Raw genomic sequence first — 19706 nt, forward strand, 5'->3', positions numbered from 1 at the left:
GGTGAGTGGGAGGATGAGCGGGTGAGGATGGGAAGTGGGGACTGTTAGGATGAGAGCGAGGTGTCTGAGAGGGGGGTGGGGAGGTGCACGCAAGGTCGCTGACATGGAGACCCCAGTAGAAGCTACATTTATTTTGTGTTTTTTCTTATGGGGGTCCTTTCAAAGTGCAGCACAAAAAATACAGTTACGCCACTGTCGTGTGTGCTCTTTTATGTACAAAGCACATTAAACTGGTAACCAGGAAGTGGTCTGCTCTTAAAGTAAGCCAGGGGGAGAGGGCTACAGTTGTGTCCAGTGAGGAAAGTGAGGAGCTCAAAAGTGTGCTGCCACAGTGATAGAAAAACAAACAAAAATGAATCCGCCTTTTTTAGACCAATCTGCGGCAGATTCAATTTTTTTGCATACATTTTCCATTTCTACTCAGCAGGACAGGTAGGGGATGCTACATTGAATGCATCTGTGCTTTACTAATAAACCACAGAGATGCCTTAACAAAATGCTACTGTTTTTCATGTCTCAGCACTCTGACTTCCTGCTTTTACTCCCTGTCATAAAAATAAAGTACACTATGCTCACTTCCTTCCAAAAGAGTTGCTCTTCCTTCTATTTTGACCTAGTTGATACTGTATCAGGAGCTTTAGTTGTGATCTGGTCAATGTCTGGGGAATCTGCAACTAGTTGTGCAGACCAAATCTACAGTAGGTGTGTAAAGCAGTAAAATATTATCTACAACTACTGTAGGTTTAATTTTAGCACTTGTTAAATATTATACATATAGCCATGGCTGGTCCAGCTATCTTTCTACCTTCCCTGTCACGTAAGTTCTAGTAAGATAGAGACAGTGACATGCTATCCTATGGGGGGGTTCCCCCTCCTCATGCTGACTTTCTGAGTGACAGAAGTGGTGGTGACACAGGGATCTGTGAATAGCCAATGGTGATGCAGATACTGGGCCCTCCCTCTCTGAGCCTCAGGAAGGAAGTGTCTAAATTATAGAGTGAAGTTCAGCCCCTTAGGGGTGAGACCTTCAGTTAGTTCCAGACTACCCCTTTATGGGGTCGGATGTCTTCCATCTTCCCGCAAGGGATGAGGATGTGAAGAGGTCTCCTCCCGGCTGGGAGGGAGACAGATGCTAAGCCCCTCATGGGCTGAAGGCAATAAACTAATCCAGCGGGGCCTCACCATTACCCGCAGGCCAGTACCATCCAGGCATCTATCTTATCAACTGGAGCATACGCTGTAATGACACCAAAAGTGGCTGCTATAATAAAGATCATCCTCATTTATACTTCTGGCTCCGTGACAATCTGTGTGGAGAGAGGTATTGGGAATAGAGACTGTCATAGCGGAGACTGCCTTCGGCACTGCGGAAGCCCCCTATGTCTGGAGGCGCTGTCACCAAAAGGAAGAGAACCAGAGGATTCCCCAAAAGTCTGCCCTGTTCCCCCACAACATCGCGGGGATCTCATCTCTCCTTTACCTCACAGGTAACCAGCACTAAACATAGCAGTAGCCTAGTCAAGATCTCCCAGAGGGCGGGACGGCGGGGGGGGGGGGAGGAGGGGGGGCAACACAAGTGCTACATACAGATGTTTCCCCTAATGGCTTTGTGATGTCTTACTTTAATGGTTGGTGCATTTAGAAAAAAAAAGAGAGTGTGTAAGTATTTATTAGAAAAGCAAAATTCAAAATGTTCTTAGTACAGTTATTAAAAAAGATTACATCTATAATAACTTTAGTTTTTACTACCCCATTTAGCAAATTCAATGTGAAAATAAGTCGGTGCAATACCACAAAACATAATGCATACAGTATATGATACAATCCAGTAAACACTTACAGACAAGACAGTGATGAAGTAGATACAAGACAGTTTCTACCTTGACTCTGAAGTCACTTTAATGTTTATAAAAGGGGCAATCTAATTGATTTATCACAACTCTTGGGTATATGCTTTTTTTGTTGTTGAATACTCATATTTAAGTAGTTAAAGATGGCAATACCTTTTATTTTTTCCTTTAGATGATGTGCCTTTGTCCAGATAAAAAGAGGTCTTTCTACTCCAAGCCATTTATTGCGTAATAATAAGATAAGACATTGCCTGGTCAAGGCTAAATACCTCAATAAGTAGCTACAAAATCATAAAGGACTTGCTTACGGTCTATCTGGTCTGCAAACACTTCGCCATAGATCATCCAGTAGGGCATGTAAAATATATTCTTAGCCAACTTCCATGAGGCCTCTTCACTTGGGTAAAGGATAGATTGCCTTGCCACACCGAAACTCATCAAAACGACTAACATGATGATGACAAAATACATCATGTCGATCATCTGAACAACAGAAAAAGGGAGGGGAAAAAAAAGGAGCAGAGTTAGTTATGGTCAAGCAAACAGCCTTCTCCAACTCCATATTTTACACAATACTTACACATTCCCAGAGAGGTTTGCAGTACAAGAAAGCAGTTCTAGTCTTCTCAACGAAGCCACAATTGTGCAGACAATATCTGGTGGATTGTGCCTTCTTTTATTATGTTGTGCTGAAACTGTGCAGTGAATGTTGACCATCTAACCCGACGTTTCAAATGAGCAATTGTAGCGTTGTTTTAATGGGTTAATTGAAACCAAAAATACAATGCTACAGCTCTAAAGATCAGTGGGGCTCCATTCAATAAAAGGGGGTATGTTAAAGGGGAAGTGCTTCATAGGACCAGGTACACCAATGGCAGTTGCATGATCAATAAGATAACCAAGTGATTTGTGTCTATCAAAAAAATCAGGCAAGTATAGGCATTTTCAAATATTTTTCCACCAATATTTACTAAGCAGTGTTATTCCATAAGACAATTTCCAGACACCTTAGAGACAATTCAAGTGAATGGGTTATAAGGCACATTGACGTGAATAAATACGAGCCTTATTACAGCTATCCCGTCAAAATTGTAATAGATTTGTTTTACATAATTGGACCCGAAAGGTCTTCTGGAGCAAAACCGCTCGGTTTTCAGCTCTGGGCACCCTCTAGTTTTCCAAAATGCTTACCAGTGAAGGTATTGGCGCATCCTCATGGAGAATACAGCCAGAACAGATGACGTTGCTGCTCCCTATTGGCCCGAAGTTGCTGCGAGATTTGGTGGCCATATTGTTTCCCCACGAGAGAGCTTTAAACCTGGTACCTTCACTGGTAAGTATTTTGGGAACTAACACTAAAAGAAAAACAGCCAGGCAGGATTGCTGCATTAATGTTTCCATTGTAATCAAGGGCCATGTTTACTACGTTGTGCTCTTTCACAAGACACCTTCCAGTGCTAGAAGACACCTTATGGCCCAAATGTTTTTAAATGGTTTTTACAATCTCTAGCTAATCTAGTTTGCAATAAGATTGCAAACTCATCCATGAACCTGTACAGCCAAATTGTTAATCCATGTTCTTTTTCCTTTGTTGATTTGTGCAAACTAACTATGATGCCTCTTTAGCCAAAGAGACAAAAGACAATGATTAACAAATTAGATTACACAGGACCAGAGGAAAGTCAGAAAATATTCGTTTTTTATAAGAAAGAAATATAAATGTTTATGTAACAGGGACTTACCCCCTGTTAAGAAACGTGCCTCTAATCCAGCAGTGTGCTGGTTAATTGTACACCTGCAATCAACCAACCCCATCTGCCTAATCAGAACTCTGTCAGAAAAAGCCTGTTCTGAGACACAGGGGAGAATTCCTTAGTCTCACAATTGGGGCTGACCCAGGAAGGACAGATGTCTTGAGCTGCAAAGAGACTGCAGGCTGACAGCAAGACAAAGGGGACCAGACCTGTATACCTGGACAGACATTGCCATAGCACACAAGGGTGCGGACCCAGGAGAGCAAAGAGGCCTTCCCTACAGCTACAAGAAACAGCTAAGACTTTCTTATGGGACTGTTATATATCTATATATATGTATATATATTTGGGGCTGGTAAATAGCATAGCTAACCACCCAGTTAGAGAGGGTTGGACTAGATGTGTAGATATTCTCCAAAGTGGAGTAGGTTTTTCTTTGGCTTGCTTAAAGGTTTTTGCTGTATTAAAGGGACAGGCGCAATTAAGCCTAATTTTAGTTTCACTTTAAACGGTCTCCATTGCGTACCTCTGAACACGTCTCTTACAGTTTACTTAAAGGGTTTTGGGGCTACAATAATCAAACCGACATGCCAAGAATGTGGTATTATGGGCAAAAAAAGTGTTATTAAACATTGTACTGCTAAAAATAAGGCATTTTTTACGATACAAATATTCGGGCCGGCACAAAAATGACAAAATACTGCAAATGTAGTCATTTTGGTGCTAGTCATCAAGGTGCAATATTTATCGGAACCAGGCTAATGCTAAAAAATACCATGTTTTTTTAACACCTACTCTAGACTGGCATTAGCCCTACCTTGCTATGTATTGTATATAATGGCATTATAATTGACATTACATACATAGCCAAGATAAGCTAAACTAACATGGAAAAGTTGATAAAATATTAACTACAAGACATTTAACTACATATTAACCCCTTAGTAGCCTAAGTGGTCAGCTAGTCATTGGTTTCCATGAGTAGCTGACAAGTAAGGACTACAAAGGGGTGAATACACTAATAAAACTATACTAAAGGTACCCTTGGCTACCTATAGTAAGTGGCTAGTAAGGCACTGACATGCAATGTCTTATTATACGCTATGGCAAACACCTACAGTACAACCCTTACATCCTTGTGTGGCCTAACCACCCTCCTCAGGGCAACTACCCCTAACACCCACCCCCCAACAAACAAACACCCCTTGTTAAGTAGGAGTAAATAAAAATAAAACAACGACATTAATAATATCATTTGATCAAATGATAAAAAAAAACATTTTAAAACAAACCCATTGATTGTCACTTTGGCTACCTAGGCCCTCTCAATAGAAGCCTAGATAGCCACATTGGCAATAATAGGAAAGGGCCGATGCTCAACCATAAAAATAAAAAAAAAACATAAAATGGAATCCAAGGCCCAATGGCCACCAAAAAAAAACTACATTTAAAAAAACATTTAAATCAATCCAATTATTGATAGCCCAAAAAAGATAAAACAATAACATTCCCATAACAATTCAATCCAGGTTTTATGGTCTATTTGTAATCCATGCCCATCCATGGGCCTGCAACTGTTGATTGAAGATAATTCAGATGTACAGATGCAGCGCTATTTAAGTTCAGTTTGGGTGCAAAGAAAGCTGCTGAGGAACGGAACATGACCGTGGCTCACTTGCAGTCCCCGTCCAGTAATGCTGGCTGCCAAGATGGATTAATGCAGCAGGTGTCCCTGCTTCTGAGTGGGACTCCCGTTGCAGTAATCCTAACGGGCCGCCACCAGTCTAAGACAAATACATCTCTACTTTTCACAGCATCCAAGGATATTACTTGACCCATATCCAGTCACACACACTTCTCAGAGCACCGAACATCGTGGGGTTTACTCCCCTTATTCTATCGCCACCAGTCTAAGAGCTGCGCAGAGAGATCAGAGAGAAGCTGTCCCTCTCTCAGCTTTTATAGCAGATCGCACTATTTTTATTATTATTTGTAGTACATAAGATTAAAGCAGGGGTCTCCGGAGCTGGGAAATGTAAACTGCCCCACGATACCAGCACCCAGTTTGGAGGCCTGTATCTTGCGAAGGAAGGGGTCTCTGGACCTAAAACTCATGTGTTCTGCTTCGCTTATAGTTTATTTGTATTTTTAGTACATAGGAATGAAACAGGACTGCATTCATTTTAGGTCTGGAGACCCCCTGCTTTCAGAGATACAGGTCTTCGTATGGGGTTCCAGTATCTTGGGGCTGTTCAAATGTCCCAGTCACATGGGTCATGATGTGGGAGATTTAAACTTGCAGGAGATATCGGCACCCCCTACGGTGGCCTGTACCTCGAGATTGAGGGGGTTCCTGGACCTTAAATTAATGCAGTTCAGCTCCGCAGACCCCCTGCTTCAATCCAATGTACTAAAATAATAATACAAATTCTGAGAACTGCTGTAAGAGACACCGAGAGAGGGACTGCTTCTCTCTGATCTCTCTGTGCAGCTCCTACAGACTGGTGGCGGCCCGGTAAGGTTAACGCTGTGGGAGTCCCATTCAGAAGCAGGGACTCCCGCTGCGTTAATATTTCTGGGAAATTCACTCTGTGCTGAGCTGTGATCGTGCTTGGCAATCACGGCTGCACTTAGGACACAGTTCAGCCGCTCCAAGTGCCGCACCGAGATATTAATTTGCACTACATTTGTAAGTAGTTCTCGTTTTCTTCATCTTTTCTTCTTTCAAGTTGTCTTCTTTATTCTTCTTCGATCTTCAGATGCCGGTTGTGGCCTCCTTGAAGTCTTTTGATCCTCTGCGAGGACTCTGGAATTTTATTGTGACTAGGGCCATCACAGAAGACATGTCAGAGGGACACATGATACACCAACCAATCATATTGTTTGCTGTACCATGTGCTTTCCTCCATTAGTGATGACATTGCCAACCAGGGGGCCTGGATTGAATTGTTATGGGATTTACTTTAAAAAAAAAATCTTTTTGGGGCCATCAGGCCATGTATTTTTAATTGAAGCCGTTTGTTGGCCATTGGGTATTTATGGTTGGGCATCAAGCCCTTTTATGGATTGGTTTCAGGGGGCTAAAGCCCCAAGATGAAAGCCTTCATCTAGGATGGGGTAAGTTACAACACAGCTTTCCATTTATTGCAAATGTGGCTATCTATGCTCCCATTGAGAGGGTCTTGGTAGCCACATTGAAAATGAATGTATGTGTTTAAAATACATTTTTTTAAATATTTTTTTCAAATTGTATTATTAATGTTGATGTTTTTTTCCATTTTATTTACTGTAATATTTGTTTAGTTAGAGGGTGCAAAATCCCTATTAGCCATGTTTGGCCATTACTCAATAGGGGGGTGTTAGGTTTGTTGGGGGAAGTGAGGGTAGCATGGGTGGGTATTGAGGATAGTTGCCCCGGAGATGGGGGGTGATGGGTGTTAACCTCCTGTTTGGCAATGTTTTACTAGACACTTAGGTAGCCAAGGGGGGTAGATAGTGTAGTTTTAGTAATATTAACCCCTTTGATGGCTATGGTGTACCTTGGTAGCCACAGGCAGCAAACGGATTAATGTAATTTCTACCATTGTGTTATGTAAAAAAATTATATTACATAACCCTATGGTAGTAATATTAAATTACCCTCCCCATTTGCTCGCAATGCGGCAACTCAAAATATTGCACCTGGGAAAATATTACCGCACTCTTGATGAATTAGGTCATAAAACTGTGGTAATAGCACAGAGTATCCCCGCCCCCCCCCCACCCCCCATTTGCAATATTAATGGAGTTTGATGATTCTGGGCCATTGAGTCTCTCAGAGAATGGGATACCATTGAAACAGCTTGTTATTCACAGTAAGAAACACACAATCCAAAGCATTTTGAGAATTTTCCTACAGTATGCTATTGTTTTATTCCTTGTAGAGAGCATTTTTTGGAAATGTTTGCTTGATAATAATAATAATAATAACTTTATTTCACATAGCGCTTTTCTCCCTATGGGACTCAAAGCGCTTCATAATTAAAGTACAGTGCACGGTACGCAGCACACAGGTTTGTTACAGGCACAGGTCCCTGCCCAGATGAGCTTACAATCTATGTTTATGGTGCAGGAGGCACAGGGAGATAAAGTGACCTGTCCAAGGTCACAAGAAGGTGACACCAGGAATTGAACCACGTCCCCATGATTCAAACTCAGTGTCAGTGTTTACAGAGTCAGTGTCTTATTTCAGTGTCAGTGTTTCTATCTTAGAAAAAAGATCAGCAGCACAGGCAGAAGGAGTTGTATGGGAGAAAAGGGAGGGCTACATTAATTGTGTGTTAATCCCTTGGACTGCTTGAGGTATTACTTACCCTGCTGATCAAGTGGAACTATTCTGGTTCACCCAGCGGGATATCAGTTTCCCATGCACCATGAGATGACTGCAGCAGTTGTCCACCACCATCGTGAGAATTTGTATCTCTCAGATGTGCTTGTTCTTACTACACATACAGTAAGTGAGTGTGCCGCCAATCTAGAGTTTCTTCTATACTTTGATAATACATTTTTAAAACACAGATTTACACTGTGGTAATCTCTCTCTCTCTCATATATAATATATATACTGTATATATGTGTGTGTGGCCAGGGTCCCCCTTGGTCTCTGTTTAACCCCTTACCTCCAAGTCTGAGAATGAGGGGATGCGGCGGTCGATGAAGAGGCAACCGAGTCGCCGGAGGTTCCCGGTGGCAACCGTTGCAGGGTGTCGCCATATTGGTTATGAGCGCGCATGCGCAGTACAAGTTGCGCATGCGCAGATAGGTCCTCGGTGCAGCGGCCATTACAGAGAGGCGCACGCATGCGCAGTAAGGAATAGGAGGGGCAGCCATGTTAGGCAAACCCCCGCAGAGGAATCACAGTTCCCAGCAGCCCCTGGGGCTGCCAGATCAGGTGCTACACAGCAGCCAATAGGGCTGCGAGGAATCCCTGCAACTGAGTTGATACTTTTGGTGCGCTTGCAGTCACATCAGTCGGAGCTTGGAACGTGATAGGGTAGGTTGTGTGTGCAGGGCGTCTGTGGCCCCTGCACTAGGCCAGAGACCACCATAGGCCCCAGCTTGGCCCAGACTCCCCTGTTCAGTTTGTGGCTGCTACAAGGACAGGCCCTTAGACAGGGACACTGCCCAATTTAGCATTCAGAGTCTCAGGGACACAGACGGACGCTGCACAGCAGTTGCGGCCTGTAGTCTTGGACCAGACCACCTCCGTAGTACGAAACTCTGCATGGTGATATTATCCACGCTGGAATTCACCCCACGTGGAGGCGGATGCCATTGCGGACAACGTCGCTGGATCAGTGGATCCCTTATATTCAGTCTGTGATACCAGGTGCTGAAGGTATACCAATATTCTACAAATGCACCAAACCGTACACGTGGGTGTGGGCAGTCCTGTCACACATACTTTGGGTGGGTTGACTCTGTGGACACCAGGGTGGTTGGGTGCCCTATTAAGAAGCAAATGGCAGCACTTTGATAATTAAGGGTACACTAATGATTTTGTCTGATGCCAATTTGAATGCCTATTTTTGCATGACCATGCAAAACACACTTTCATGAACCAACTAGTTAGCTCACAAAGTACTGTAAATTTCTTAATCGCAATGGTTGCCATTCAATATAACGTGAAGCTACTTTTCCTTGTATCCCCTACCCTGCCTCCGGTGCGGGGGGTGGCCATGTTGTTAGGCGAGCATGCTCAGTTTCAGGAGTGCAGCAGCCATCTAGAATGGCTCCGCATATGCAGCAGCGGACTACATGTCCCAGAATCCTCAAGTGGGAGGGAAATACCACATGGGACTGTCCCAGCCAATGGGAGGAACAGGATATCCTCCGCGGGTGGAGAGCCTGCAAAGTCAGTTTAGCAGAAGTCGGCAGAGAAGACAGATGTGTCCAGGGTGCCAGTAGCCACTTAACTAGGCCAGAACTTTGCCCCTACGCCCCAGTTAGGCCCTGAGACACCCGAAGATCAGTATTGCAGGGAAGGCCCCAGATAGGGACTCTTCCCCTTATCAGTATTGTTACGCCGCGTGGCGAACGGCCACGCGCCGACCTGCGGCCTCGGACCAGGCATCAGGACCCTGAGACATTCAGATGAGACACTGCAGCTGGAGCTCACCCCACTAGGCGGATCAGGACCCTTAGGAGAGAGGGGATTTGTGTTGGAGGCCCTGCTACATGGGACATGCTCCAACCCATTGTGGCAAGCAGCACCTGGGTACTGGAGTACCAAGGCAGGTACCAAACATTCACCTACATCCACAGCGGGTAGCGCTACCTCACACTTATGTGGGGACTTGCTGGGACAAGACACCAGGGGTATTGGTGCCATGGCACCCTCAGTACTTTGGGGGAACCACCAAGTGTTGGGTCATTGGGGTTATCTGAGGGTACAGTTATTGTGTGTCATATTTGTGTAGTATTATGTGTAGTAAAGCTTAGTTATATACTTGGTGTGGTGTATTACTCATTACTGTATATTGGTTCCTGTGTGGGGTTATCCCACCAACGCTGGGATCCCTCATTGAAGGCGCTGCACGCAAGGAGAAAGAGCTCACCCCAAGGTCCCAGCAGCGGAGGCTTAGGCCTCCTGTGGCAAACAGGTATAGCAGCACCTGTAGTTTCCCTTAGGCATAGGGAAAGGGGGCTACACTTGTCAGGTAAGTTTGAATGGGATGGAAACCTTCCCTGACGAGGAGAACACAGCTTCACGGAATATTGAGTGGGGTGTCACTGTCTCTCAATCACGTTTATGAAACAGAGACAACAGATTATTGCAGTAGACATTTGCAAATATGACACTAGCTGCCATACTGTGGACATTTTGTGTATTCCTCTTTCTGCCAACACAAATGTTAAGAGAAGTTGGAAACCGTCCTAGGATATCTGCATTTTCCAGTCTTGCTGTAAATCTGATATGCCTAAATATGTTGTTTTGTGTTTTCATCACAACTAAGTACCATGTTCTTGGACCAAGAGGGAATAATACCACAAAATAATAAAATTGTACATCTGGAAAGAAAGTGTGACTAAGTAAAACAAATAGTTTACAGCAGATGTGGGCCTAGATATTTTGGAAACTAAACACAAAATAATGTTGCATCTGCTGACATCATTAGTATTTTTTTCAATCTATCACAAGTGCCAAAATGAAGTTCATTTTTATTAGATGATGAAACGGTGATGGGTGTAACATTTCCATCAAAACACGTAAGTAACGTGTATTTTATTTACTGTTATGTATTAATTGCTTTCTGACTTGCATTAGTCGGTCAAATTTCTGGAGAGTTGAAAAGCATGACGTTTTCTCAGTAACCGTTAGGATTTCACAGCCACATTTTGGTCCAATGCTGGCAAGATTGTGACAGTTTTACATTGAGCTTCATTGAATGATAATTATATAGAAAAAAAACTAAGATGATATAGAAAAGGACATGAAAAACTTGTAAGAATAGTTAAGTAGCTGATGTGTGTTCATCCTAAAATGGGCGGATCAAACGAGCCCTAGTTTCTTAATATAATACAACAGCAATTAGAGAAATACATATCTAAAGAAGACCATGCAGAGTCAACCAGAGCCTCTTTGGAAATACATACAAACCGCGAATGGGCAGCGTACACTAATGGTGTAGTTTATCAAGGGCTCCCAGCTGCAAAATATGGGAAGAAAATAGCACTAGTGTTATCAAAGAAAAACACATTGAAACCAATGGGATTTCCTGCTTTGATGAACCTGGTGCAGTTTTTCTGCCCAGTTGTGCAGCTTTGGGACTAATGGTGTTGTGTATTAAAATCTCCCAACTGCAAAAAGTGGTGAAAACAATATCACCAGATTTATCAAAGACAAAAATCCCCATTTCTTTCAATTGGATTTTTGATGAATCTGGTGTTTTTTTGCAGACACATAACCCCCTAATTACTGATGTTTCATGAATCCCTAATGCTCTTCATCTGATATATTACACCTATGACAAAGGGCAGGATGGGCAGGTTCGAAGGTTTAAAATCCAAAAGTTTTTTTCTACTAATCCGAGCCAAAACCCAAGAAATACTCATCCATTCAATTTTTTTCTTTTTCTTTTTATACTGGGTGAACTTTAAGGTTCACAATCGCAAAACTCTCAACATTTTGCACAAAAGTTAAAATGTTCAAAATGTAAAAAAAACAAAAAAAACACACGTCCTGCTTAAAGTTTTTTTTCCGTATGTTTTTTAGTTACAGAGACACCTATGGTTTTTGAAATAGCTACCGGTGAAAGCATTGCGTTTTTGTTCCTTTAACAGGAAGCAAAATGGCACAAACCATTTCACCTATGACAAAGGGCAGGTGAAATAGAGCTGTCTAGATAGAAAGAAACTATGCATAATGACAGATGGGATGACCTTTGATAAAAGGGTACAAAATACAGCTATATATTACAGGAAGTGAGCAAATGCTGCAAATAAGGCTTCCTGTTAGTGTAAGAGAGGGAAATTATCATCTTGACACTTTTAACTTGTAGTACCTGGCAACATTTCCCACCCATCTTCTTAAGACACCAGAGTGAGGCCATGTTTTAGGGATAAACAGCTGATCAAATATTCTCATATAAAAGATACGTGCAAGTGTGTCTTTGGGAATCCATTGATTATTCCTAAAATCTAGTCGCTGGGTTGTCCGACAGCGAGGGTTTAAAAAACACGATTATATAATAATAATAACAATAATAATAAAAATGGTTAATTTCTAAGAAAGAAAATTTGAAGAAAATCTTTCTTACCATTTTGCCAATCATCATAACATAAGGTCCAAGGTATTTGTTGACACCAAAGATGTCAAGCAAGCGAATATACCAGTAGATGATGTTCACACAATATATCACTCTGCCATAGCTACCAAAGGGCTGCTCTTGTAGACGAAGCACCATCCCAAGGGAAAAGAGCACAATGGAGATGAGGTCTGTTACATTCCAGTATTCCTGCAGCCACACTTTAAACTTTTGTAACAGCTTTCCTGGCTCTGACATCAAGATCTGAAGGATGGGACATAAAGTTATCAGAATAAAGTACGTGGCCAAAGCTTTGCAAACCAAACCTGATCAATTGTTCATTCTTCTCAACATTCCGGAGGGAATTGATGACATGTTCAATGCACTGTAAAATATCAGGGTTACGCCAAATCGAGGTACTAGTCACGTGTCTGCTATTACTTTTAATTCAAAATCCAGTGATTGCACTCGGTAATACTAACATATTTTACATATCCAAGAATGACTGTGAAAAGTTGGGGTCTAAATTAGAAACTCTGTGTTTCATATCTTTTAAAGGAGCAATCCAAACCACAGATTTTTTCTCTCCCTCTTTTTGTTTACAGAGGATTGAAGTAGGGAGTCTTTATGGAGCTGAACCCAGTTAATTTTAGCTCTGGGCACCCTCTGTTTCCAGAGATACTTACCTCCAAAGAGGGTGCCGGTATCCCTCTGCTTTTTAAAGCTTCCGGGTCACATGGACCAATAGAAAGGCGCACCGATGATGTCAGAGCTTCCTATTGGCCCCCAGGGTGCCGGAGCCTTGAAAAGCGGCCATTATGTGACCCCTGCTAGCCCGAGCACCTACCGGCACCTACTACTGAGGTAAGTTTCTCCGGAAGCAGGGGGTCTCCAGAACTAAAATGAATGGGGTTCAGCTCCGGAGACCCCCTGCTTCAATAATACAATGTAAAAAATTGCAGAACAAATCGTCGGCTTGGATTGCCTCTGTAATGCAAATGTTTGACGTGCGTGACACATGTGACAGTGCTCTGAGGCCGATCAATTAAAAGCAATTCAGCAGCATATGTTCACCAGGAAGCTAGAGATTTGTTTACCAAGAAATTACAAATGAAAGGCTTTATGGAATTTTATTGCAGACGTAGCCTTAAAGTAACAATCTGCCCGCAAATATTGAAATGTATTTTTTTTAACAGTATTCAAACTGTAGGGACCTCCGGAGTTGAACCGGTGTGTTTTCAGCTCTTGTGAACCCCTGGTTCACATCCTCCTTACAGTTTTTGGTGCCGGTGTACTTGCTGTATGGTCGTCCAATAGGAAGTCACAAGTCATCTGTTGCGGTTTCCTATTGGTCTGTGGTTTGGCAGGTATTTTATTGCCCCAAAATAGGAGGAGAACAGCTGCAGAGAAACCTGAATGTATGTCAGGAACCAGGGAGTGGAGCGAAAAATAGAGGTGTTAAGCTCTGGAGGACTCTTCTGTTCAAAAACTTTTATTAAATGAATTAACAACAAATAAATGAGCAAACGGGATTGCTGCTCAAGGTCTCTGCTGTTGAAGGGGGCTAGAAACATCTGACAAACTTGCATATCATGCTAGCACCAAAGGGTTTGAAACCACATTATCTGCAGCTGCGCAATGCATGCATGTCGATTATAACTTTGTCTGTCCTCAAAACATCTTTAGCATTGCTGCTACCTTTAGGGAGTGCAGACAGAGATATACAGTCAGCAGTATGCAAAATATACTGTAGTTGCATTCTAATAATATACAGGCACAGTTCGGAACTATATCTAAATGCTGCTCTTTTATCGCTATACATGATGGTACAGAGACCTCTAGTGGTTACAACAAGAAAAACAGAGAGAAAGAGAGATTAATAGGAGACCCATTTACTTATACAGACCTCTCTCTGTTATCCGCCGGTAACTGTCCCTCAAACCACTGTCAGTTGACCGGACCGTCGGATTGCGGATCCAATGTTAATCTACGGCGGTGAGCGTCGGATAATCCGTTCCAACGTCGGATAGTGCGTTCAGTGGAATGCATTATCTGGCGTCGGATAATCCGTTCCAACGTCGGATAGTGCGGTCAGTGGAATGCATTATCTGGCGTCGGATAATCCGTTCCAACGTCGGATAGTGCGTTCAGTGGAATGCATTATCTGGCGTCGGATAATCCGTTCCAACGTCGGATAGTGCGTTCAGTGGAATGCATTATCTGGCGTCGGATAATCCGTTCCAACGTCGGATAGTGCGTTCAGTGGAATGCATTATCTGGCGTCGGATAATCCGTTCCAACGTCGGATAGTGCGTTCAGTGGAATGCATTATCTGGCGTCGGATAATCCGTTTCAACGTCGGATAGCGCGTTCAGTGGAATGCATTATCTGGCGTCGGATAATCCGTTCGACGGATAACAGAACTTTGGATAGCTCGGACCACCTGTATACAGTATCTCCACTGATATTGAATGTGGAGCGACGCCTGTGAAAGTACCTGAGGTACCTGGAAAATTAGTCCAGTTCCATATTTAAACTATCCTTTTTTGCATACTTGAATTAGCTTATTTCCCATATCATTTAATCCTGCATAAACTCTGTTTTATGAGCAGGCAATTCATATTTGAATCTATTTCTTACATATTTATTTGAAAACATTTAAATCCATCGAAAAAATTTTAGCGTTTCACATAACCCCAGATTCACTGAGCTTCGGTTCCGAGGTTAACGCACCCAAACAGACGTTAATTCTCATTGACTTGAAACGCAGATTTGGGTATGTTAACCCATAACGGAGCTTGATAGATAACTCCTCAAAGCCTCCTACAGCATCACCCGCCGGGTGAGGGGCGGTTTTCCTCTTTTGCACTTGAAAGTGATAATGTTGAGATGTTTCTTTATTTGTTTCTATGAGTTCTTTTGTTTTTTTGTTTTTAAATGGAGGTTGGAGAACAGAAATTGAAATACGAATGATGTTTTTCTAAATAGAAGCGAATGTTACCTTTCTTTGTTCTTTAGCATAGATTATTTTCAAGGTCTCCCCCCCCCCAAAGAAAATTACAATCTGTGATCTTGTTCTGAAAATTGAGTTTATTGTACAAGCCTATAATATGTACTATATTTCAATCACTATGACTTATTATCCATTAACATTTCAATCCAGTAAGACCTTTCTATGATTGTGAAATATGGTCAATTGTCATTTTTTTCAGAAATGGACACCGTGGAGATTTTAGGTTGTGTGTATTATTAATGATGTGATTTAATACACAAAACCTTGATGATCATAAATACTTTTTCCAAGACATGATCAGAACCATTCATTTTGCTTTCCATTGCATTGTATCAATAGTTACCTCTCTCATCTTCTCTATTCCCAGAGTGAAAATATAGGAGATAACAATCCATTCCTGCGTTGACGGCCACCGGTCCATTTTCACTAGTACAATGTAGTTGAAAAGCATAAGATAACCCATGTAGGCCATCTGTGTAGAGAAACAATATGGAGTGGTGAACATACTCTATTAGTTAGTGTGATTCAGTTGTAGTGATATAGGCATCTACTGTATATGTATGTACTAAAGTAGAGACCAATTACAGCACTGTGGAGAGTGTGAGCAAAGAACTATATCGGTTTTTAGCAAGTAACACTTGAGTTTACAAATGAGTACATTCCGTTATACTGTTTGTAGAAAATAATAAAGGGTGATTGAGCACTTTCAATGGTGTTTTGGTTTTTGTTCTAAAAATGTTTTGTGTTTTGGTTTTGCCTGAACTTGATTGGTTTTGATTCTAGATTTGTAAAAAAAAAAAAAAAAGAAAAGACGCAACATAAGTAAGACATTTGGGCAAACGTTTTAAAAATGCAAACTTTTCAACATACATTTGTAAGGTTTCCAAGCTCCTCACCCCTACAACATGCAGCACTTATCACCTGAGATCTGACTCCAAAAGACTGTTCACGGTCCCAAGGTTCAACAAAGTATCCGGCCGTTCCTCCTTCTCTTACCGTGCACCCCACAACTGGAACAACCTACCGGAGACTCTCACAGCCGCCACCAGTCTAAGTTCTTTCAAAACTAAAGCTGTCTCATTTTAATATGGTCTGTAACCGTTACATACGCCTATAATATATATTATCATCTTTAACTGTGCATGCATGTATAATGTATAATGTATACTCTGTTCACGTATGTAACTATGTATTGTAACCATGTATTTTTTGTCATAACTCTATGCCCAGGACATACTTGAAAATGAGAGGTAACTCAATGTATTACTTCCTGGTTAAACATTTAATAAATAAATTAGCAAACCTTAAAAAAGTAGACAATTTAAACGTTTGTGCATAAGTTCAAGTTTTCCATTCATGAACATCAACATTTGTCCAATTTATATAAAAATAGAAAGAATCCGGGAGGCGCATGCATGACGGCAAAGAGCATGGTAGCATAGCCTAGCTGCTCTGAGCCCCGCTAAACACTATAAGCACTCAAAACCTACAAAAATAACCGGATTTCGTCGCCAAATATCTCAAAAGCTTAATAAAGGTCTCAGGATGTCAAAGAGAGGAGTGAAAACGAGGAAGAGGGGGATGCCCGAGTATTTTGGAAAAGCCAGGGCGGCTAGCGCTGATTCAGAAATGGCGCCCATTTCAACCACAGGCTCTGAAACAGAGCTGGATGGAGATGAAGAAGAAATGGACAGCTTAGCCCAGAGGCCAGTGAGGCAATGTGACTTTAATAAGCTCTACAAAGATCTGAAATCTCTGCTGCAAGCAGAGATAAAGGAGCTGAAAAAAGAAGTTACAGGGCTGGGGGAAAGAACCGGAGCGTTGGAGACCAAAGTAGACCAGACAATTAAATCAATAAAAAGAAATGATAAAAAAATGGCGGACTTACAGTGTCAAATTAATGAACTTAAAGATAGACAAGAAGTTCATGAACCGGTGGCTGGAGAGTGTGCTCCCAGATACACCAAAGGAGTACACTACCGACACGCTTTATTACTCTGCGGCCAGATCCGCAAGCCGGGAGATTTCCCGGCTTGCTAGTGGCCGCATGACGCGCGGTCACGCGTCTTCGGGAGCGTGCGCCCCCTGCACGCGCGTCCAGGGGCTCCCCGAGGGAGCCCTGGTGTCCCGCGATCGCGGGACAGCGGCAGGAGGTTCCGGGGGACCCGGCGGACCCGGCAGCGGTAGGGAGAGCGCCCCGATCGGAGGGCGCTCTTCCGCTGCTTCGGCGCGCGCCCGTCACTCTCGGGCGCGCGCCAGGCTACTGCTGCGGCCAAGAACGGGCAAATGCTCGAATAAACTTGGCCGCAGCAGTACCTGACACTTGATAGATGGCATAGAGCCTTGCGGGTGAAACCCCTGCAGTCGGAACAGCCTAGGGACATCATCGTGAGGATGCACCATTTTAGATCCAGGGAGGCTGTCCTGCAAAAAACACGACCCCTACCATCGGTTGAATTTGAGGTCACCCGGCTTTTGATCTTCCAAGATCTGGCACCAGCCACGCTGGCAAGGCGGAGGAGTCTGCTCCCAATAACCAAGAAACTGAGGGACAAAGCAATCAGATACCGCTGGATCTTCCCTTTCGGCCTCATGGTGGTTCGAAATGGCCGATCCTTCACCATGAGGGAACTCGAGGAGGGGCCCGCCTTTCTAAACAGCCTGGGGCTGGAGGATGCTATCGCAGCTGAGAGACCAGAAGAGGCACCCCTAGATCCCACGTGGTCCAGTAGTGCAAAACCTGCTAAGGCCATGGGAGGGAAGAATTAAGAATTACGCCACATTAGGCAAAGTTAAAAGTTAAAAACCACAAGTTATTGCACCGATGAGTTGTTATTAAAAAGCACAAGTTCACCCGGTGTTGTAGTTGGGACTAGGTGCGACAAGTTAGCAGCGCTACAGATCCCAAGCCGAAGTGCCCCACTAAAGAGAGGCCACTGTGAATGTACAAGCTGGGTCTGGAAGAAAATCCTGTAAAAATGACTTTGGCTTACCTGGATCCGAGGGCCCTGTTTGTGAAGGAAGATGGCGGAGACATCGGAGTCCCCAGAGAACCACGCTGCCACGCAGGACCAGGAATGTACAGGCTGGCGGGAAGCAGGAGAGAGAGCGCGAACGTCCGTCTTGGCGCGAAGAGAAACCCAAAATGTCGACGGGGTGGAACTACGTCATCATCAAGGGGCAGGATTGCGGACGCCATCTTGGAGGTGGCACATAAACCGGAAGTGAGCGCGGCAGACGGCACAAAGACGCGACGACGGCGCCAGAGGAAGGAGAGGGCGCCGCGGAAAAGACAGTGGGAAGGGGAGGAAGAGGGAAAGGGGATGAATGGGGACAGAGACACGGGGGGAGTATTGCGAAGGGTCGGAAGGGTATCGGCAAGTGTAGCAGAGGGTGGGTAAGTTTAGCAATGGTAAGTGCAGGTTTGGCAATAAACACGGGATAGAGACGGGAGTTCGGAAGGAGCGGGGAAAGGGAGGAAGCAGTAATGAAGGGGAAGTTGAGAAGAAGCATAGGAAGGGGTTGGAAGGTTGAGCCGAAACAGATGAGGGGGTCAGTAGAGGGGAGAGAGAGGGATTTAAGAGGGCAGAGGCCGAGGAAGCGGGCGGGGGTAGGACAAGGAGGGAAAGGAAAAGGAATGTGAAGATAGAGAGAAACTTGGAGGTAGCTTGGAAAGGTTCAGAGAACAGAAGAAGGACAAAGAAGGAGATAAGGAGTGAAAGACTACAGTGGAGAGGTTACGGAGGTAGGTAAGAGGGATAGAAGTTGAGATGAGGAATCAGTGTGGCCAAGGGGGAGGCGAAGGGAGAATTAATATAAGCAGGGAAAGGTGTGACTTATAGTAGGGACAGAAGACGGCAGTGGAGAGGTTACGGAGGTAGGTAAGAGGGATAGAAGTTGAGATGAGGAATCAGTGTGGCCAAGGGGGAGGCGAAGGGAGAATTAATATAAGCAGGGAAAGGTGTGACTTATAGTAGGGACAGAAGACGGCAGTGGAGATAGTCAGGGCTTGGGACAAGAAGGCATTTAGGAGAAGTTCAGGAGTTATTAAAAGGTTAATAAATGGTTAATAAAAGTTAAGGGAAGGTTTTGAATAAAGGGTAGTTATGAGCGAGGCAGGAGTTGGGGGTTATGAGCCTGCTCGAGAGTTCGTATGGGCCGCAGGCTGGGTATTGAGAGCGGGGCTCTTCAGATTCCCGGCGAAGTTCTCGGGGCCACAAATCGTGGGGCAGTGTCTAAGGGCAGCAAAGGGACACAAGGAGATCACCACGAGCGGGGTAACAGATACAGTAGGATAGATTAC

General features: G+C 43.6%; 1 protein-coding gene across 2 annotated transcripts in view; it reads right to left on the bottom strand.

Moving 5' to 3' along the window:
- The window catches only part of TRPM3 (transient receptor potential cation channel subfamily M member 3), a 514687-nt gene that overhangs the window by 37945 nt on the left and 457036 nt on the right, over positions 1–19706 (bottom strand). For both annotated transcript variants that reach the window (XM_075597955.1, XM_075597963.1), the window contains 3 exons: positions 15747–15875; positions 12403–12654; positions 2159–2333 (listed from right to left, as the gene is read on the bottom strand). In XM_075597955.1, the coding sequence (XP_075454070.1) occupies positions 2159–2333; positions 12403–12654; positions 15747–15875 (556 nt within the window). The remainder of the gene's footprint in view (positions 1–2158; positions 2334–12402; positions 12655–15746; positions 15876–19706) is intronic.

This window comes from Ascaphus truei, chromosome 1 (genome assembly GCF_040206685.1).
Source record: "Ascaphus truei isolate aAscTru1 chromosome 1, aAscTru1.hap1, whole genome shotgun sequence".
NCBI classification, from domain to species: domain Eukaryota; kingdom Metazoa; phylum Chordata; class Amphibia; order Anura; family Ascaphidae; genus Ascaphus; species Ascaphus truei.